The sequence below is a fragment of the Saccopteryx bilineata genome, chromosome 2 (assembly GCF_036850765.1).
Source record: "Saccopteryx bilineata isolate mSacBil1 chromosome 2, mSacBil1_pri_phased_curated, whole genome shotgun sequence".
NCBI lineage: Eukaryota > Metazoa > Chordata > Mammalia > Chiroptera > Emballonuridae > Saccopteryx > Saccopteryx bilineata.
This window is the reverse complement of record NC_089491.1, coordinates 40,362,293-40,383,429: the sequence shown is the minus strand read 5'-3', so window position 1 is coordinate 40,383,429 and position 21,137 is coordinate 40,362,293. Positions and strand designations below refer to the sequence as shown.

Here is a 21,137-nt window from a genome sequence, read left to right as displayed (position 1 = left end):
GAAGGACTGAGCAGGTTGCCAAGGAGCATGACCTGGCCTGACTGAGAAAGGAGGCACCACTGCCAGGCACGCCCTCACCAGAGAACGGGCAGCAAGGGGGCAGAGTGGGTGTGAGCACAGGGGCAGGAGCCACAGGGAGCGCTCAGCACACTTGACTGAGCACTCAGCGCTGTGTGGTCAGGGAGATAGAGCCGTCAGACCTGCGGCCAGAGTCCTGGGCCACCAGCTAGAGTGAGCATACCCAAGGCAATCACCCCCATCCCTCGCTAGGATGTACTAAGTGCCCTGGGAGCAGCCGACAGGGAGAAGTCAGTTCCATCTGGGGCAACACAGTACTAGTAAGGTTTGGGAGGCCTTAAAAGATGACCAGAAAGAAAGCAGGCAGGGGAGGGAAGGCAGGCAAGCAGCCAGAGGGAACAGCATATGCAAAGGCAGGAGCACAGAGTCTATCTGGGTGGAGATGGGGAATCCCACATGGCTGTGACACAAAGGTGTGAAGGAAGTGGAGGAGGAAGTGGCTGGAGGTAGGTCAGGGGTGGATGCAGAGGGTCCTGGATGCTGACCTCAGGGTTTCAGACCTTGTAAACCCTTGCCTGTGGGCAGTGGGGACATACTGAAGGGTTTAACGAGAGGGCATGGCATGGAAGAATTAGAGGTGCCAGAGGACACACAGACGGAACTGTCAGGCTGCTGGCTCCAGGGTAAAGGGCTGCCGTGCTGATTACACATGCGCCTGGCCAACTGGGCCTGCATTCCCCACCTGCGGGTAATTTTTATGATGGGTAGTCCCACAAACATCCTGTATTTCTTACTCAGGGCTGATGCTGTCACGTGGCAACCTATCTTCCCTTCACCTAGGGTGGTTTTACAGTTTCCTTTCCTGATTAAACTATGAGTAAGTGCAGAATGCACCCTACCCTACGTCTGCTATGCCACCTTGATGTACACTTCTACACCACGGTTCCGGTGCCACACCTCAGGTAGGACTTCTATCCTCTGAGCAGCACCCTAGACTCCAACAGCCTGGCTGTTCCAGAACCCTAACAGGCTTCCCAAACACTGGTGGGCGAGGGCAGAGAACCTGAGGACAAACAGCAACACTGTTCTCCATCTCACCTGGGAACCCCCACACTTATTGTGAGATGTAAGTTCTTATGGTAACTGGAAGGGGGGGAAGACCAGAGAGTTCAAAACCAAAATGGGGTGGTTAACAGCTTAATATGGACAGAAGCCACAAAAGCCCATGAAGCTCACCCCTGTATGTGGAGCTTGAGACACAATCCTATTCTGAAGGAGCTGGTAGGGTTGACATGGTCCCTATGTCCCCTGGGATTCCATTACCTGGTGGCTTTCTGCTGTAGGTCATTATCCATTATCCTATAACCCCATGGAGGCCACTCAAATGACAGGGACAGTCTCGATGCTGGTACTGAGTGGGGGTGAAGCAGAAAAGGGGGAGCAGTAAAGACTTTATCACCACAGTACCCAGTGGAGAAAAGAGGCAGGAAGAAGGGGGTGGGGAGAAGAAACTCAAATCATAGCAATAATAGCTAATGTTTACTGACAGTTCTCCAGGTGCCAGGTGCTTCACAGCCCCCCTGGGAGGTACTAAAACCCTGCCCTCCCACCAGTGTGGAAACTGAGGCACTCAAGTAAACTCAAATTGAAGAGCTCAAGCTTAAGGTCACTAGCTGCAAAGTGGCAGAGGCAGAACCTAGGCAGTTCAAGCTGGAGCTCACTCCCGGCCCTGGATGACCAGCTCTGAGACACTCTTTAGGGGGAGGGACTAAATGGCCTTGAGAGATTACTGCCCACGCAGTCAGCGGGCACGAGGAGTCAGGACAGCGGGGTGAGCTGCCGCCCAATATTCCTTAGGTGATGTTCTACTTCCCTACGTTGAGCCTCAGTTTCTTCACCTGTGAGACAGATAGAGCAGACATTTTCACACTATCTGGCCTCAGGGGTCCAGGCAAATCCCAGCAAAAACTGCAGGGAAAGTTAGGGAGTAGAACTTCTGTTCTTTTTAAAACCTGTTTGAGAACTCCTGGACTAGATGTCTCAGAGGCCCCTCCAATTTTAAGCATTTTTTCTCTCTAATCTTTAATGGGGTTGGGAATGAATGGTCAAAATGAAAGCAGGGTGTCTGAGACAGGGAGACACCGAGAGGTTCTAATGACGACTATCTGACGACCATTTGACGCCTATTTGCTCAATAGTACATAAAGGTTAAAGCCAGATGCTACAAACTACCCTTGAACTCCCTTTCTTCCTCTAAAATAACTATAAAACAGGGAGCACAACATGTTTCTAAGTTAAATGGGGGAATGATGCAAATGTTTCTCTCTTGGTCTCTTTCTTTCAAAAGGCTCAAGTTTCTGCCCTAGCCAGATAGCCCAGTCAGTTGATCAGTGGTCCCCAACCCCTGGGCTGGTCCATGGGCCATTTGGTACCAGTCCGCAGAGAAAGAATAAATAACTTACATTATTTCCATTTTATTTATATTTAAGTCTGAACGATATTTTATTTAAAAAAAAACAACCAGATTCCCTCTGTTACATCCGTCTAAGACTCATTCTTGACACTTGTCTGTCACGTGTTACATTTATCTGTCTCACCCTAAAGGCCGGTCCGTGAAAATATTTTCTGACATTAAACCGGTCCGTGGCCCAAAAAAGGTTGGGGACCACTGAGTTAGATCATCGTTCCAAAGCACAAAGGTTGCCGGTTTGATCCCTGGTGAGGACACATACAGGAACAGATTGATGTTCCTATCTCCCTCTTGTTCTCGCCCTTCCTCTCTCTAAAAGCAATAAAATAAACAAACAAAAAAAGGCTTAAGTTTCCTATCACCACTTTATTATGTGTACTTTATGGCTATGAGACAGATAATACTCTTAACAGGAAAGGTAGGGCAGAATTCAAGTTTCTCCTTAGACTTGGTTTTCTCAAAGAAATAACCAGGGTGGAGTTGGAGCAGCAGAAAAAAATTAGCAGAGGGAGAGGAAGATAAAGAGGCAAGATTCCTCTAAAGTAGAAAGTTAATCCTCGGAAGGGAAGGAAAAGATGTAGAGGCAAAACACATGGGATTTGGGGGGGGGGGGGAAGAAGTGATACTGACAAGGCTAGAGGAGGGAAAAAAATGTTTGAAAAACTAAAACTAAAATATATCTAAAGCTGAGTTGCAAGTGGGAAAGAGAGGGGGGGGGGGAGGATGGGTGGGGGCTGCCTGCTTTCCCTCAAGTGCGACCCACAGAACATTATAGAGATGGTCCTTAGAAACCCATCCTCCAGGCTGCAGGATTTGGGTTTGTACTAGCCCCCTGCAGTCGCCGGTCAATAAACTCCTCAAAAATTCATCTGGGGAAAAAAAAAAAAAAAAAAAAGAAACCCATCCTCCAGTCAAACAAGCTCAGGAAATACCACATGCTGAGAACTTCTGGAAGCTCTAAGGAACACCTAGCACGCTGTGAAGGCTCTGCAGGACCGAGACCTGCTTCACACTGTTCAAGCCAGCATCCCTCCGAGGCGCTTGGCCTCAGATCTCCATTGTGGAAACTTACTTGGAGGAAAGTCCTGGCTTAGGCAGTGTTAGCCCACTCAGTGGCGGCGCTTGTCCACAGTGGCTGGATTAGCTTTTCCACTAGCTTGGACTGGGACAGGCAGGAGCATATAGCTGGTACAGGACATTTAGAAATCTGTTGTTTGAAACCTTAGGATTATCTGTACAAATTATGTCATATGCATTTAACATGGTGGCTAAATTTCACTGGTCAATATTTGTTTTGACTTTATGATTGACCAGGGAAGTCTTACATTCACCTAAAATTTAACATATCTATCTATTCATTGGTATCTTCTCCTCTAGTCTTCCTTGACCCTAGTCACCTAAATTCAAAAGCTCAGCATCTTCACTAACTCTTTTACCCTCTTTACCCAAGTATGCATTTTAGTCTAATTCAGGTGTAATCCAGACCACAGTTGTCTATCTTCTGCTCAGGAAGATTTGTAGGAGGCCATCAGATGCCTTGATGAATAAGATCCGACAACACTGTGTCCACAGTGTGTCACTCTTCTGCTGGTAGAATAACTATCAAAGAGGGGAAGAAAGTGCAGCTGGCACGGCTTGTTCTTACGAACTCCCGCTGGCTCCTGTGATGGTGGCTTCCTCTTCCAGGCCCTCACTGCCACTGCCTTAATAACGGACTCCTGCATCTTGCCACAATCAAGTATGCTCACTGGCATTAGAAAAAGGTTCCCTGATGACAGGGCTTGTCTTAAACAAATATTTGTTGGATTGAAGGTGCCTGGCATTACTTGCTCGCTCTCACATTCTCCAACATTCTTCTATAGTGAGTGACCCACAGCTATCTTGCTCATAGATTTCCTCAGGGCCCTGGTCCGTGCCTCACTTGGCTAAGGCACTCAAACAGCCTTGAGGGGTTTGCCTGCCACCTGCTCTCCCAACCTTGAGCTTCATTTCCCGTGTAAAGGGTTGTTCTGCTCTTTCCTGTCTGACAAGACTCAGCTCCAACATCTGGCCCTACACCCTTGACTGCCTTACTACCCAATGGTCATCTCAATCTCCAGGAACATGTAAGGCTGTTTTCCCAAAAGTCTCCATCACTGGTCCCAGCTGAGATGCCCATGTCTCCCTCTAGCCCTCAGAACCCAGTTTTTATCCTGGGTCTTCCAGGCAGTTGCTCTCTCTCTCCTGAGCTTCCAGAGCATTTGGGAGCCACCATCCAATCACATGCTATCTGGGCTTGTTAACCAGTTGTTTCCTGGAAGGGTCCGCCTGCCATAAGAGGGAATGGAAGCTTTGGGACAGTTGTTAGAACTGGGACCCTACAGTTCTTTAGAATCTTTCTGCAACTGGTGAAGCACTATGCACAGAAGTCCTCAGAAATGCTTGGGGGACACATTGCTGTCTCCAGCTTCCTTTCTGGTCTAAGGGGAGGCACACAAGGTCCCCCAACTTTGACAGAAGCTGTCAACTACCATCAATCTTACTATCTCAAGCAGATTCAGAATTTATCTTAAAATGAAATGCACACTAGAAATGGGCATACTATGTCTCTTCAGATGAATTTCAATGAAATTCGGTATACAGATAAGTTAAATGTGTTATTGCACCTAGGAGGTTATAGTCTAAAGATACGAATTTGAGTATTTGAAATAAACTTGCTATATCAAAGTTATACGTTCAGAAAAATAATAATGCTCCTCAAGCAGACTGAAAATTAGCAAAGTTATTACAACAATAGTGCCTTGTGGGTCAATCTGATTTTCTCCATGTCGTGGTGCTAAAGGCTGACATGTCTTCAACATTAGTTTCCTTAAGCCCAGCATACAGGGATCAGACACACAGAAAGACACTCTCTTTTCTTAGACTCAGCTCAGTCCACGTGATGGTCAGCCACCAAAATCAGACTTCCCCAAACTTTTGCTGGGGCCTGGCATTCAGGCCTGAACTAAGGGCGTAGTCTCCTGTGAGTACCCCAGAAAAAGCAGGGAAACTGGATAAATTTGAAGTTGCCTAAAAGCCTGACATCTAAATGGATATTTTTATTTTTAAAAAAGAAAATACCGCCCTGGCCGGTTGGCTCAGCGGTAGAGCGTCGGCCTAGCGTGCGGAGGACCCGGGTTCGATTCCCAGCCAGGGCACACAGGAGAAGCGCCCATTTGCTTCTCCACCCCTCCGCCGCGCTTTCCTCTCTGTCTCTCTCTTCCCCTCCCGCAGCCAAGGCTCCATTGGAGCAAAGATGGCCCGGGCGCTGGGGATGGCTCTGTGGCCTCTGCCCCAGGCGCTAGAGTGGCTCTGGTCGCAACATGGCGACGCCCAGGATGGGCAGAGCATCGCCCCCTGGTGGGCAGAGCGTCGCCCCTGGTGGGCGTGCCGGGTGGATCCCGGTCGGGCGCATGCGGGAGTCTGTCTGACTGTCTCTCCCTGTTTCCAGCTTCAGAAAAATGAAAAAAAAAAAAAAAAAGAAAATACCAGCTACCCAGAGACAGGAAATAATCAGTGTTTTGTTTGGAGAGAATTTTTGAAAGAATTTATCTCAATTTGGTTACAAGGCTACTTCAAAAACAAAAACAAAAAACAAACAAACAGAAGCCTTGTCTGGGTAGTTCACTTGGTTAGAGTGTCATCCCGATATGCCAAGGTTATGGTTTCAATCCCTGGAAAGGGTATTTACAAGAATCAACCAGTGAATTAATAAAGAAGCAAACAACAGATCAATGTTTGTTTCTCTCTTTCCCCCTTCTCTCCCTCTAAAAATCAATAAATTAAAAAACAAAAAAACAAACATCCTAGCAATTTCTCTTGCCTACAAATTAATAGCAAAAGACAAGCACACTGTAAAGCATTTAGCTTATCTACACTGATTGAGATAAAGAAGGCAGCAGAGCTGTAAAATGTGTTGTATAGAACACATTTATGTGCACACACGCACACACACACTTCCTCCCTTTGCTCCATCTTCCCAGAACTCACCTGGTTGATAACATAGATGCCATAATCCAACTGCTGACGCTGCAGGATTGGGTGCAAGTAATATAGCCAGTACTTGAGGTGCTCCTGCCGGTTGCGGAATGGAATAATGATGGCGACCTTGTGAGGAGAGATGCAGTCTTTGGGGGCATAGCGACCTCCCACCTTCACCTTAGGGTTCTGTTTCGCCACAAGCGTCAGGTCCACAGGCACGTTAAACTCGATCAGCATGGGGCCGACTAGAAAGTGGAGGGAAGGAGAAATTAGCAGGCCACAGGACTCACTGCTTCACAGGTCGTGTCAGAGGGCCAGGTCACAGGAGACAGCTCTTCCTAAGAGGCAGCATGGCCATGGAAAAGGCACTCGTGCCCAGAACTAGGTACCTTGTCCAGCACTAGTGTGACCAACCAAGCCAGGAAACTCTCATACCAGGCAAAGTTGGATGGCTGGTCACTCTAGGAAGCACTCGCCTAAGCAGGACAGACTGTTCCTCAACTGTAAAATGGAAATGGGGTAAGTCCTGCTCTGACTTCCTGACAGGATGCTGTAAGGATCAGTCAGCATGGAGGAGAAGGCACTTTCTCAGAAATCCTAAAATTGAGAACTAGCTCTGCCACCTCCCAGGGGGCTTGGCTTTGGACAGATCCTCTCTGAACTTAGCCTAGTTGAGGACAGCAGAGAGAGAGAGGGAGGGAAAAAAAGAAAGAGAAAGAGAGCTGGAAAAGTCAGCGTTGAGAAAATCAGAAGGTAGCAAGGAGTGGCATGAGTAACCCATGTCTCACGGGTTGATGCACAGATGAGACAAACTTGATGGGAAGGACTGGAGAAAATGAGGCCCCAGAGGAGATAGGGGAAAGGGGAGGAAAAACCCTTGGAAAGAACAGCAAAGAAGAATAGCGAGTAAAAGTAAGGATGAAATAATAGCAGAGGTGATAAAGAAGGAAGGAGAAGTCAGGCATGGCTGCAAAGTTTCTGGCTTGAAAGAACATGGCTCCAGATAAGAGAAATAAGTTAGCAAGAGAGCTCTTTGGCTTAGATGAAAAACTGACGCGTGGAAGGTGGGTTTTTAGTTAGTGGCAAATTAGGAGCAGAGGCAAAGGCAAAGGTCAAATCCAGAGACAGACATGGAAGTCCTTGCCTCCTAAACAGAAACATGTAGAGGGGCTGCTGGGGACTGTCCCTCATGCAGCACAGGTGGGGGGGGGGGCAGAAGAAAGATGACTGGCTCAGGGACACAAGGAGTAAGGGACAGAGTCAGAACTCAAACCCAGGCCCCCAGTACTCCCTGTAGGCCAGACATTCTCCAAGGGGCTTCGAGGAGACACTAATCCCAGTAAGATACTCAATGGAAGAACATGTCCCCTGGTCAAATAAGGTTAGCAACCCTGCCTTACTAAATCCTGCTTCTGGAAAGTCATGACGTGTACCCAAGACTCTGAGAAGTTGTGCAATCGAGAAACCTCCTTCACTTTATTTAACCTGCCATCTCCCAAACTTATTGGGCCACAGAACCATTTTATTCGGGGACATGCTTTGAGAACTGTTACTCTAGTGTAACCAGCTTCACCGGCGAAGCAACCAGTAGCAGAACAAAGGAAGGAATCTACAAAACAGAGGTGAGAACACTGACCACAAATCCAGAGCAAGTTCACCTGAAACATGCTAGTTAAAACCAGTGTGCGAAAAAAACAAACAAAACAAAACAAAACAAAAAACCGTTGTGCACCTTCTGTCACCCTGTTTGTCAATAATATGTGCTCTCCAAGTACCCATGTCCCCAGAGGCCACTTACCCTTCTGAAGTGAGACAGCCCGAGAAAAGAAAGCTGTGACTCTTGCTCCTCCATCCTGTCCTGGGTGCAAACTCACCATCTCCTCTTCCCCTTCCCCCCATCCCAGTCCCCTCCGCTACTCCACTCACCCCTCCCTCCTTCCAGTGCTGATCCTGTCCCATCATCAGGGACCTGTTCCCATTCATTTTTTTCTGAGACACAGCTATGGTCATTACTTTTCTGCTAAAAACCTCCAATGACTCTAAGGCTGTGTCACCTGGGACAAGGTAAAGCCAAACCTCTTGGCTTGGCAATAAGGCCCTTCAGTCTCCACTCCCCCCCCCCTTATAAACCAGGTCTCTGACCACATTTTTCCCTTTGCAGAAATGCCCTTCCCTCTTCCCTCTAACAACAAACTTTGCGTTGAGAGACAGGCCAGAATCTTACAAGGAAAGCCCAATCTGACCTTGAAATTTGCCTTTCCTCCTTACCACAGAGCTCCCCAGCAGATGCCCTGGGCATGAAGGGTTACCTTGGGTTCCAAAGCCCAGGAACCTCCCTGGCCATGTACCACCCTCTCTGGAGGCACGAGGGCCTCAAACTCAGCCCTCTTCTGACTGCTGGCTCCAATCGCCCGAGTGCCCTCAGTTGAGTAGGTTTTATGTTCCAAGACTAAGTAAGGGGTAACCATGGACCAGTTTTTCCCCAAACCTACCCTCAGAATCCCTGAGGTAATCTGTAAAAATATGGAATCTCAGGCCCCTCTCCTAAAGAGCCTGACTTGGCAGATCCTGAGAAGGACCAACATGGATAATTAATTAATAAGAAGCCTAGGTCAGTGGTTTTCAAATGCCAGTCCACAAAACAGCTAACCACCCTGACGTATGAAGATTACAGAGTCTATAATCACTGGGTCTACAATCTTCATACAATGTCAGGGTGGTTAACTCTTCAGCAATGGGAAGATGAACCTCCCATCTTCACAAGTTCTTGGGGCTTTCATGTAAGGAGGATCTTCAAAGTCTCCTACAACTCACATGTCATGGAGGCAGCCCTTCCCCACAGGGTGCTGAAGGCCTGAATTGCTTGATTCCTCAGCTCCAGGCAAAGCCTTCTGGGAGGCCCTGCTGCACAGTGCACTTGTGAAACACATGAAAAAAAGATCCATCACTGGGCTCTTCTCACTTCAGAGGGCTGCACCACACCTGTAAATCCCCCAGCCCCGCTGCAGCTTTGGTTCTCAAAATACTGCTAAACATAACACCATTTTCAGGAACTCAAGGGGCATCTGGACTATCACCCTACCAGCTTACACTTTATGAAACCAGCTCAGAAGACAGAATTCACACTTGGTCTCCCTAGCCTCCGGAAGCAGACACCTGCAGGTTGGTCTTGGTTTTGCCCCTTCAGGAGTTCCAGAGAGGTGGTCCTGAGGCTTCCTGGACAGGAGAGAGGATGCCTGGGCCCTGGCTCAGCTCCATCAGTGACTTGCTGGATGATCTATCATTAGGCAAGTACCATCCACCTTCAGGATACTGGTTTCCCATTTGTAAATTGCAGGGACTGGAATTCAACCTGCCGCAGAAGAACTCATATCTACCACCACCCCTACTGGCTCCTCCAATGGCTCATGTAGAGTTTTGTCACTGAAGGGCCTCTTATCACTCTCCTTCTCCCCCCTGCACTCTTCTCGTAACCCCCATCATGTCTCCAACTCATTGAGAGCACACTGACCCCCAGATCCTGCCCTCCCTGCCCAATCTGGCAATTCTTTCCCCACCTTTGATCTGTGAAGCCTCCACAGCTTTGAGAATCCTACAGATCACACCTCTGAGAGTGGACAGCATTTGGCAGTCACTGGCTCCAGACCTGGAGCCGAATACCTTCTTGGGTCCAGCGCCAGGCAGGAGGACTCCGTGAGTGCCCTGAACACCTCACACCCCCTGCCCAGGCTGCAGAGACCGTCCTCTGCGCACACGTGGCTCTGTCCCAGTGAGAAAATCCACAGAGCTCAGACTCCAGAGCTGTGACAAGCTCTGCCCAGAGCCTTGCAGACCTGCCATCAGGTCTCAGAGCCACTGCTTGCGGTCTCAGGGAGAGGCAAAGAGAGGAAGCAAAGGACTGAGAGCTTCATGGCAGTCCTCAGGCTACGCCAAGCCTCCCTTGCTGTGAGGCGCATGGCGTGTGCTACCACAAGCCCTTGGCCCCGCTGGGCTGGCTTGTGTGTTTTCTTGGCTCTGGGAGCTGGGAAGCAGGGTTACGTAAGCAGATGAGCAGATGTGAGCCTGTCCTCGGCTCCCCTAGCTAATGCCTCGCCACGTGGGCCTCTCGGCTGGGAGTCCAGGTCACGGCCTTGCGTGTAAGTCGCTCAATAATTTCAATGTGTGAGCTCAACTCCGACAAATTCCACCGCTCCCTTGCTCAGCACGGCAAACCCAGACACACACATGATCCTCCATCAAAAGCCCTGCTAATCTAGAGCCAACCCAGCACAGACTCCCTGCCACACTTTCACATTAGCTAAACCAGTAGTTCAATCCTCCAGCCTCAGCAACACAGGCTGGAACCTCTAGTCACTGCTTCCCAACTGACCAGCCAGTGGTTCAAGACACAATCCTTGGCCAAATGCTGGTTTGTGACTATGTTTCACCAGCCTGGACAAAATGGCAATATTAGAATGCAGTGGTTCTTCATCAGTTAAATGCAATCAATATACTGGAATGCCCTTTCCTCCACGGTTAAGTACTTCTTACTCTTTAGATGTTAAAATGTCCTTTCTTTTATGAAATAATCATGATTGATTTTTTTTTTGAGGGCACATTTATTAAAGCTGGGGACAGTGAAACAAGGGCTTAGGATAGAAGGAGCAACAGCAGAGAGACCAGGAGGGGCTGCTCTGGCTCTCTGAAACGTTACAGGAAAGAAGTGAGCGCAGGCAGGGCTGCTCTCTTTGGCTCCCTAGAAAGTAAGAGTAAAGGAAGCCCTGGAGACAGGTTCAGGGGTGAGCCCAGGACAAGCTGCCACTGCCCACTGTTCGCCTGGTTGCAAGTCCTGTGGGAACCCTTAGAATTTAAAAGATGCATGCCAGAGAGGGAGAGAACACTGATCATGATTGATTTTGATGCTGGATTGAATTTTTTTTTTTTAATTTTAACTTCAATGCTGGATTGTCAACCATGGATCAAGCCCCTCAATTTCTTTTGGGATTTTCCTAGACAGTGAAATTCAAACATTTGGGAACTCTGGGACTAGGCAGTACCCAGAGCTTTGTGGTCCTAAAAGCTGGGATGCTGGAGTGTCTCCCTTGTCCAGGCCTCAGTACTGGTAGCACACGACACAGCCCCTCTTTGAGCTATCTCCTCCCCAACCACAGTGTAGTTCCACAGGCATCATGGGTGGGCCATTTCTCTCTGTACCAATTTTCCAGAAGCCAGATACGCACTGGAAGCTGAGCCTGGCACTACCAAATCCCCAGACTTGGGAATGACAGCTGTCTGCAGTGGTCCCATGACCTCATGATGTTCCCTGTGCCCCTCAGACAGGAAATGAGAAGCACCATCTACTGCATGGGGCTCATCACAAACCTTCTTTCTGGTCCTTCAGGGAACAGAAGGTCTTCAGAGTTTTCCAAGGACTTAGTTATCACCAATCCAACAGCTGCCTGGCCTCAGCTCAAACATCACTACCATAGGAAGCCTTCTTGGTTCTTCCTCTTTCTCCACCTCAAGTACTTACAGCACCATATCCACGCAAACACGCACCCAGTTAGTTCATACCATGTGCCAGCTGGTACCGGGCACGCAGCAGTGAGGCTGGGTTAAGAGGAGGTCTTTGCACCCTTTGGGCAGGGTGACCAGCAAAGCAGACAGTGATGATGAGGGTGACAGTGGTGAGAACAGCTGACAAGGTACAAAGGAAGGGGAGTCAACTCAGGCCAGGGAAGAGTCGAGGAAAGCTTTGTAGAGAAGCAGCTTATCACACAGAATGGCACTGTCTGCTTGGCTGCCATGGCCCCAGGATACAGCAACAAGCGTCAGCTGAGTGGATGGCACACAGCTATTCCCCTGCTCCCGCCACTGACACAAGCAACCAAGAGGATTTCCATAAACCTTGAGAAAACCTGGTGGAAGAGCATGGAGACTGAGAGCCACCAGAAAGGACTTCTGAAGTCTCGTGTTAACCATTTCTCATTGAGTTTTAAAATCTAATTCACCAAAAGCTTCACAAGTATTGGAAAAGATGTATTTCTTAAACCAGATGTTCATGCTATTTTTCTTTATCTCTTTGGGCACATCCTTAAAATTAAACAATAAATATTAAAAAAATATAATCCAAGGACAAAAAAATATGACCTCCTCCTTCATTCCTTTCCCAATAAGTGTCTCCCAAAATAAAGATTTTGAAACATACTATTCAGTAGCCAGAAAACAGGAATAATCTATTTCTAATGTTGACTCGATGTCCTTCAAGCACACTGCACACAACACAATTTCAACACCTACTGTGCTTCCTGCAGTTTTACCACCGAAGCCACTCCTAGACCCTGGGGAAAAAAACACTTTTTCAACAGGAAGTAGAACACATTTGTGGTCTCAGAACCCTGCATTTGGGAGTATAGAGAAAAACAAAGTATTTACACACAAAAATAAAGGTGCCTGCTGGGAGGTCTGCAGAGCAGAGCGCAGGTGGCCAAGGGGATTGGACCAGCCGGGCACGGTGGGGCCAGTTACTCCTCCACCCACCTCGCCCAGGAGCAGCCTTGCCATGTGCCCACAGTGCTCCACTCTGTAGGTCTTCCAAATATGACCTGAAAATAACTTGGCCAGCAATGGAACACTGGCCTCATTGGAACTGGCCTTTCTTGTGCCCTGCTCTCTCTCCCATTATAAATGCCCACCCAACCTTCAAAGGCCATATATATACTCTGATTTGTTACTGTTTTTCCCTTCAAAACGCTGGTGAGCTTTCCACCTATTGATAACGGTTCTCAAACTGAGGTGTGCAAGAATCAACCAGAAAAGCAAACTGCAGATTCCTGGGTCCTACTCCCCAGAGCTTCTGATCTAGTAAGTCTAGGGCTGGGGGCCAGGACTCTGCATTTTAACAAGCACTCTAGGTAATTTTAACATGGGTTCCTGGATTATATTTAAAGAAATGTTGGTTTATCGGTTCACTCATTAACCACTACCTCCATCCCACCCCATGAAGTTCTAAGAATGAGATACCAAGAAAAACTTACACTGAGGAACTATTTTGTATTTCTCCTTTCTGACAATGTATGTCATATAACAGAACATGTTTCACTTTTGGCTTCTGTACAGGCATAGATATCATAACTACATTGTTGTCTTTTTTTTTTTTTTTTTGTATTTTTCTGAAGCTGGAAATGGGGATAGACAGTCAGACAGACTCCCGCATGCGCCCGACTGGGATCCACCCGGCATGCCCACCAGGGGGCGATGCTCTGCCCACCAGGGGGCGATGCTCTGCCTCTCTGGGGCGTCGCTCTGTCCCAACCAGAGCCCAGAGCCACTCTAGCACCTGGGGCAGAGGCCAAGGAGCCATCCCCATCGCCCGGGCCATCTTTGCTCCAATGGAGCCTCGCTGCGGGAGGGGAAGAGAGAGACAGAGAGGAAGGAGAGGGGGAGGGGTGGAGAAGCAGATGGGTGCTTCTCCTGTGTGCCCTGGCCGGGAATCGAACCCGGGACTCCTGCACGCCAGGCTGACGCTCTACCACTGAGCTAACCGGCCAGGGCACATTGTTGTCTTAACACACATCTATGACCAAGGCAACCAAGGACAAAAACACTCCTTTTTCTGGGCTCGTATGATGCCTTTGGTTTCCAGGCATAGCACCTGTGACAGGCACATCCTCTCCCCTCAATTTTAAATTTTTCGTTTTTCCGAAGCTGGAAATGGGGAGGCAGTCAGACAGACTCCCGTATGCGCCCGATTGGGATCCACCCCGCATGCCCACCAGGGGGTGATGCTCTGCCCCTCTGGTTCATTGCTCTGTCGCATCCAGAGCCATTCTAGCACCTGAGGCAGAGGCCACAGAGCCATCCTCAGCGCCCGGGCCAACTTTGCTCCAATGGAGCCTCGGCTGCAGGAGGGGAAGAGAGAGACAGAAAGGAAGGAGAGGGGGAGGGGTGGAGAAGCAGATGGGCGCTTCTCCTGTGTGCCCTGGCCGGGAATCGAACCCGGGACTCCTGCACGCCAGGCCAACGCTCTACTGCTGAGCCAACCGGCCAGGGCCCACCCTCAATTTTAAAGTAAACTTCCTGCAGGTTCTAGAGCTACAATGAGATACTTTGTGGCAGTATACAACCTAGTGAAAATGTTGCCTTTCCTCATCTAAACCTCACACTGCTGCATCAAACAGGCACTTCACCAAATACCATTTATTCCTTGAGAGAATAACTCCAAAGCTCCAAGTCTGATGTGGGTTGTGAGATCATCAGAAAAGCCTTAGGCGGTCACTCAGTTCAGGCCCCTGCCCCCAAAAGTATCAAGGCCTAAACCTAAGAGAGCAAAGCCATGGTCAGATTCCATCACCTTGAAGGGTCCGGATCTTCCTTGAATCAGAACCCAAAAAACCCTGGCAGTAGGGGGCTGGAAGGACCTTTAGAATTATGCTCAGCCCCATGGTTACACATGCGGGTTTGAAACTGAAGACCAGAGATTTACAGACTTCCTCAAGGACATTCTTGGATTGTCCCCCCCAAAAGCCACCCTTATCTTCCCCTTACTAAGCCTTTAAGGTTCTCATGTTTACAGATGCATCCACATAGGGGACATACATGCCCCTCTGCTCTCCCTACGCTGTGCTCGTGGGGATTCTGTCTCAGAATCCCTCTCAAACTAGGGCTCCAGGAGCCACTAACTGCTCCCAGGCAGCACAAAAGTGAACTTATTTGACATGACTATCCTAAACCCTCCTCAAGCCCATTTCTATACCATACATGGTCACAGTGCCTGAATTCTGAGGCAGGAGAGTCAAGGAGTGAATACTGAGAAACCTCTGGAGACCCCAGAGCTGGGGACATGACAGTCCACTTGTGTCCTGAGGTAGCCCATAAAGGCTTTCTTTTCCTTTTCTTAATTTATTGGGGTGACATTGGTTAATAAAATTATAGGTTTCAAGTGTACAATTCTATAATACATCATCTATGTACTGCAGGTCGAGTCTCTTTCTGTCACCACTTACCCCCCTTTACCCTTTTCTACCTCCCCCACCAAAAGGTTTTCACCGGCAGTGCAACCACAGAGAGGCTAGGCCCTGAGGTCAAGGCACAGCACTGGGTGTCACAGGCTTCGAAGCTTCCCAGTGTTTGTCCACCAGGGAAAATTGTCCCAGGAGGAATTTCTGCTTTGTTTGGTTCTGGCCCAAAAACAGATTTCCTCATCACTCAGCCCTTCTGCCTCCCTCCCTCTCACCCTCCCTCAGCTGGAATTTGCAGAAATTGTGCCTGCCCAAGGTTAGTAGTTATCACTACCAGGAAAGGCTCAGGAGGCCAACTTGCCTGGAAATTCTGTCAGCCCCAGGGAGGTCTAGCTGCATCTCTCTCCTCTAAGAACTAGAGCACTTCTGGAAGGAATGATTTGAACTTCTCATAAAGGATTAGAATGACAGCATCTGGTATTGTATTTTAAGACTTTCCCCTCCAGGCTGAGGCAGTCCCCCTAACCTCCTCTGAGGCCTCTATTCTCTCCCTGGAGACAGTCACCCACAGGTGGTCCTGGGCCTGCCACTTGAGAACTCAGGCCCCGAATGATAGAAGCCACACTGGCCTCCATTCCTCTTCTGATTACATTCCTCTCCTCTCCTCAGGATGCCGGGCACTTTGCTCTGCGCCTTCTTAGGTCATTTGTTAGAAAAAATGGAGAAATTTGACACACAGTTCTGCAGCAAGCAAATGCAGTGTCCACAGGAAGCAGCATGGTAATCACAGCCCAGGATTCAGACCTCCGTGCCACTTCTGAAAAGCCACAGGCAAGGTTCATAAGCTCTGAACCTTGACAGTGATAGCACAGCACCTAACACACAGGAGGCCTACAACAGATATTTGCTGAATACATGAATGATACCTGCATGTGAGCCTCACACTCTAAGAGACAAAGTCATTCTCAATGGAATTCAGTAAAGCAGGGGTTGGGAACCTATGGCTCGTGAGCCAGCTGTGGCTCTTTTGATGGCTGCATCTGGCTTGCAGACAAATCTTTAATTAAAAAATAATAACGTTAAAAATATAAAACATTCTCATGTATTACAATCCATTTCCTACGGCTCATGTTCATGGATGTGGGTGGCTGGAGCCAATCACAGCTGCCCTCCAGGACAACACCAAATGTTTATTGAATAATGCGTAATGTACACGGGTCGTTGTATGGCTCTCATGGAATTACATTTTAAAATATGTGGCGTTCATGGCTCTCTCAGCCAAAAAGTTTCCCGACCCCTGTAGTAGAGGCTATGGGCTCATAAAGATGGACTGCTTGCTGAGGACAGTCAGCGGAGCTTCGCTACATCAGAACACCCAGATGCGGAGGGACTACAGGCGTTAACACAGTCACAGAGAAAGAGCGCTGGTGAGACACTGCACAAAACAAAGACAAAGGTCACGTTCTAACAAGAGAGTATGGGCCACATGAACAGACAGATGACAGATTCAGAGATGACACTGCAATGTCTAAGAGCAGCAAGGGATTAGTTTCCAGGATGTATTAAAAATCTTGCATATCAAGAAAAGTATAAGAACCTGAATGAAAAAACCAGCAAAGGGAGCCTGGCCTGTGGTGGCACAGTGGGTAAAGCACCGGCCTGGAGTGCTGAGGTCGTCATTTCAAAACCCTGGATTGCCTGGTCAAGGCACATACGAGAAGCAACTATGAGTTGATGTTTCCTGCCCCTCCCCACCTTTCTCTCTCTCTAAGAATCAATAAACCTTTAAAAAAAGGAAAAACAACTAAAGTATTATTATGAATAAGCAATTTAGCAGATAGGAATCCCAAAGGCCACTAAGCATCTAAAGGGATTATTTGTAATTAGAAAAAAGCAAGTTAAAGCAAGAACTCTCTCAGCACATTTATTCTTTTGGCAAAAATTAGAAAGCTGGTTAATGCCAAGTATGTGTGGAGGTACCGAGACGCTCATGCCCCCCTGGTGGAAAGGTAAAGGGGGGTGGCCATCCTGGGTGGTATCTGGCACTCCCAAATCAGCGTAAGCATGCACACACAGGCCCATAAAGGACAAGCAGAAGGCTGTGCCTTACCACAGGATTAGTGAAGGCAGTGTGGGAATATCATTAAGGAAGGCAAAGGGAAACTGGGATGAAAATCATGGACACTAGATGTACACATAACAATGTGAACAGACCTTGAAACAAGCAGATGAGTACCAGGAGCTCAATTCTTGGTTTCTATATACTATTCTCTACTAAAAAGAGCTAGGGCTGGCAGAGAAGTGGTTGATTCCAGGACTCAGTCAGGGACTGAGCAAGAGGAACCTGGAACATCTTGCTGTGCCAAAAAGGGAAGGAAGTACTCAAAGAATGATGAGATATTTCAAAGTGACATAGGAGCCAGCCTGAAGGGGATCTCACTAGCCAAATCTAGGACAGTCTGAGCATCAAAATAAATAATCCCGATTCCCGGCCAGGGCACATAGGAGAAGCGCCCACTTGCTTCTCCACCCCTCCGCCGCGCTTTCCTCTCTGTCTCTCTCTTCCCCTCCGGCAGCCAAGGCTCCATTGGAGCCAAGATGGCCCGGGCGCTGGGCATGGCTCTGTGGCCTCTGCCTCAGGCGCTAGAGTGGCTCTGGTCGCAATATGGCGACGCCCAGGATGGGCAGAGCATCGCCCCCTGGGGGGCAGAGCACCGCCCCTGGTGGGCGTGCCGGGTGGATCCCGGTGGGCGCATGCGGGAGTCTGTCTGACTGTCTCTCCCTGTTTCCAGCTTCAGAAAAATGAAAAAAAAAACAAAACAAAACAAAACAAAACAAAACAAAAAAATAATCCTAGCAAAGGATTATGAGCTACTGAATAAAATAAGAATCCATAAGTCTGTACCGAATTAGCAGGGGAGAATAGAAAGCTCTTCCTTACAGGAAAATGCCAACTAATAAACCTAGAAGGAATGACAGAATTAGATCACCAGCAACCATAGTAAATGCCCATAAGATACTTTGTAATTAAAAAGTATAAAATAGTAACTTTATCATTGAGAAATGGCAGGTTCTCCCATTAAAGTTCACACTGTCAGTAAGGACCAAAATTAATAACATGTGCCTCCAGACTTAATGTACTGAGAACTCAGCATTGCTTGTGCAGTATTCTTGTCAAAAGTGCATAACCTGAACCTCATTGCAAGAAAACATCAGATGAGTCCAGAGGGGCCTTTTACAAAATAACTTTATTTATTTATTTTTTTCTTAACAGAGACTGAGAGTCAGAGAGAAGGATAGATAGGGACAGATAGACAGGAATGGAGAGAGATGAGAAGCATCAATCGTTAGTTTTGCATTGCGACACCTTAGTTGTTCATTGATTGCTTTCTCATATGTGCCTTGACCATGGGGCTACAGCAGACCCAGTAACCCCTTGCTCAAGCCAGCGACCTTGGGTCCAAGTTGGTGAGCTTTGCTCAAACCAGATGAGCCTGCGCTCAAGCTGGCGACTTTGGGGTCTCGAACCTGGGTCCTCTGCATCCCAGTCTGATGCTCTATCCACTGCGCCAGCACCTGGTCAGGCACAAAATAACTTTAACACATAGTGTCATGTAACATAAAGACAGAGTTGGGCACTGTCCCAGATTAAGAGACTAGAAAGATATGACAACTGAATACTATTCATGACCTTTGACAAGGACATTCTTGGGACAACTAACAAAATCTTTCTAAGGTCTATAGGTGAGACAGGAATTTTTCAATGTTGATTTGTTGATTTTGATCATTACACTATGGCAGCAATTTTCAACTGGTGCACCACAGATTTTTTAAAACATGCAATAATACCTGACTATTTAGTCAGGGGCACTGACTTCTTTTCCCTTAGGCTGTCAAATAAAAAAATGACAACAGCCAACACAACAATAGCCATCCAGCAGTGTGAATGAATCAGTTTTTTTGGTCAAAAAAATAGGCAAAAAATATATTTTTTGGTATGACACAGTATTTCAGCAATTAGTTTATGTGTGCCACAAGATAAAAAAGGCTGCAAATCACTGCACTATGGCTATATTTTTTAACTTCTTATTTTTAGGAAATACATACTGAATATGTAGGAATAAAAATGGTTAGAGTGTTGTTCCAACATGCCAAGGTCGCAGGTTTGAGCCCTGAGTGACTTTCTGGACCAGTAATGCTGGTTATAGGAACACCCTTCTCTCTACATCTAGAACCCGACTTGGGCTGTACAGAGCCTGCTTCCCTCTGGGCCATCTGGGCAGTCTGCCATCCATGCACTCCTGGAAATACCTCTCAGGTATCAGGACTACTTAAATGTAGCCAGCTCCAGTTTCCTTCTCTAAGGAGTGGGTATAATAATGTGTTCCTTTCAGGAGACAAATGAGGTAACACATATACGTATTTATCACAGTGCTTAATACTAACGGATGATCAATAAATATTATTTGCCTTCTCATTGATCACTAGAATTCCCAAGCCTACAGATTATTACAGCTCTACAATCACAAGTGGTTGAAATCTCACTTTTTTACTGTGATCCACCAGCAACAGTGACAGATTTGGAAGAAGAGTCTGGGACTTCAAAGGATCTTTTGGGTACGACATAAGTCATCCTGCCACACACGAGGGTTGAGTAGCGATTCTGCTCATCTTTTACTTCCAGGGACAATTACTAAAATGTTGAAGAACCAACTTAGAAGAAAATACAGGAGATTAAAAATTACAATCTTGGAATGACAAAGACTTTCCCAAATGGAAAAACAAACAAAAAACCTGAGGTGATACAGTAAAAGACAGGTATATATACATTAAAATTCAAAACTTTTGTATGCTCAAAGCTACAGATAGTTAAAAAGGCAGGTGACAGAAGAAAAGATCCTATTTGCAAACAACATATAATAAAGAATTAATATCCATAGTATTAAAAACTCCTACAAACATATTCTAAAAACTCATAAGAAAAATAAGTAAAAATATGAATAAGTAATTCACAGAAGAATACAAATAAACAACAAACACATGACAGTTTGCTCAACATCATCACTAATTAGAGAAACAAATTAAAACAAGACGCCTCCCTAGTCAGATAGCTCAGTTGGTTAGAACATTGTTCTGAAGCACAGGGGTTGTAGGTTAGATCCTTGGTCAGGACATACACAGGAATAGATCAATATGCCTGTCTCTCTCTCTCTCTCTTTCTCTTCCTCTTTCTAAATCAATAAAATAAACATTAAAAAAAAACAAACACCAAAGCCCTGGCCGGTTAGCTCAGTGGTAGAGCATTGGCCTGGCGTGTGGGAGTCCCGGGTTCGATTCCCAGCCAGGGCACACAGGAGAAGCGCCCATCTGCTTCTCCAACCCTCCCCCTCTCCTTCCTCTCTGTCTCTCTCTTCCCCTCCCGCAGCCAAGGCTCCACTGGAACAAAGTTTGCCCGGGCGCTGAGGATGGCTCTGTGGCCTCTGCCTCAGGCACTAGAATGGCTCTGATTGCGGCAGAGCGACGCCCCAGATGGGCAGAGCATCGCCCCCTGGTGAGCGTGCCGGGTGGATCCCGGTCGGGCGCATGCGGGAGTCTGTCTGACTGCTCCCCGTTTCCAACTTCAGAAAAATACAAAAAAAACCCCAAAACCAAGATACCACATTTGACCATCATATTGGCAAATATAAAAAGACTGACAGCCTGCCCAGGCA

General features: G+C 47.5%; 1 protein-coding gene across 1 annotated transcript in view; it reads right to left on the bottom strand.

The window, feature by feature from the left end:
• The window catches only part of B4GALT1 (beta-1,4-galactosyltransferase 1), a 59,710-nt gene that overhangs the window by 19,944 nt on the left and 18,629 nt on the right, over positions 1 to 21,137 (bottom strand). The window contains exon 2 of the mRNA XM_066256927.1: positions 6,497 to 6,732. Within this exon, the coding sequence (XP_066113024.1) occupies positions 6,497 to 6,732 (236 nt within the window). The remainder of the gene's footprint in view (positions 1 to 6,496; positions 6,733 to 21,137) is intronic.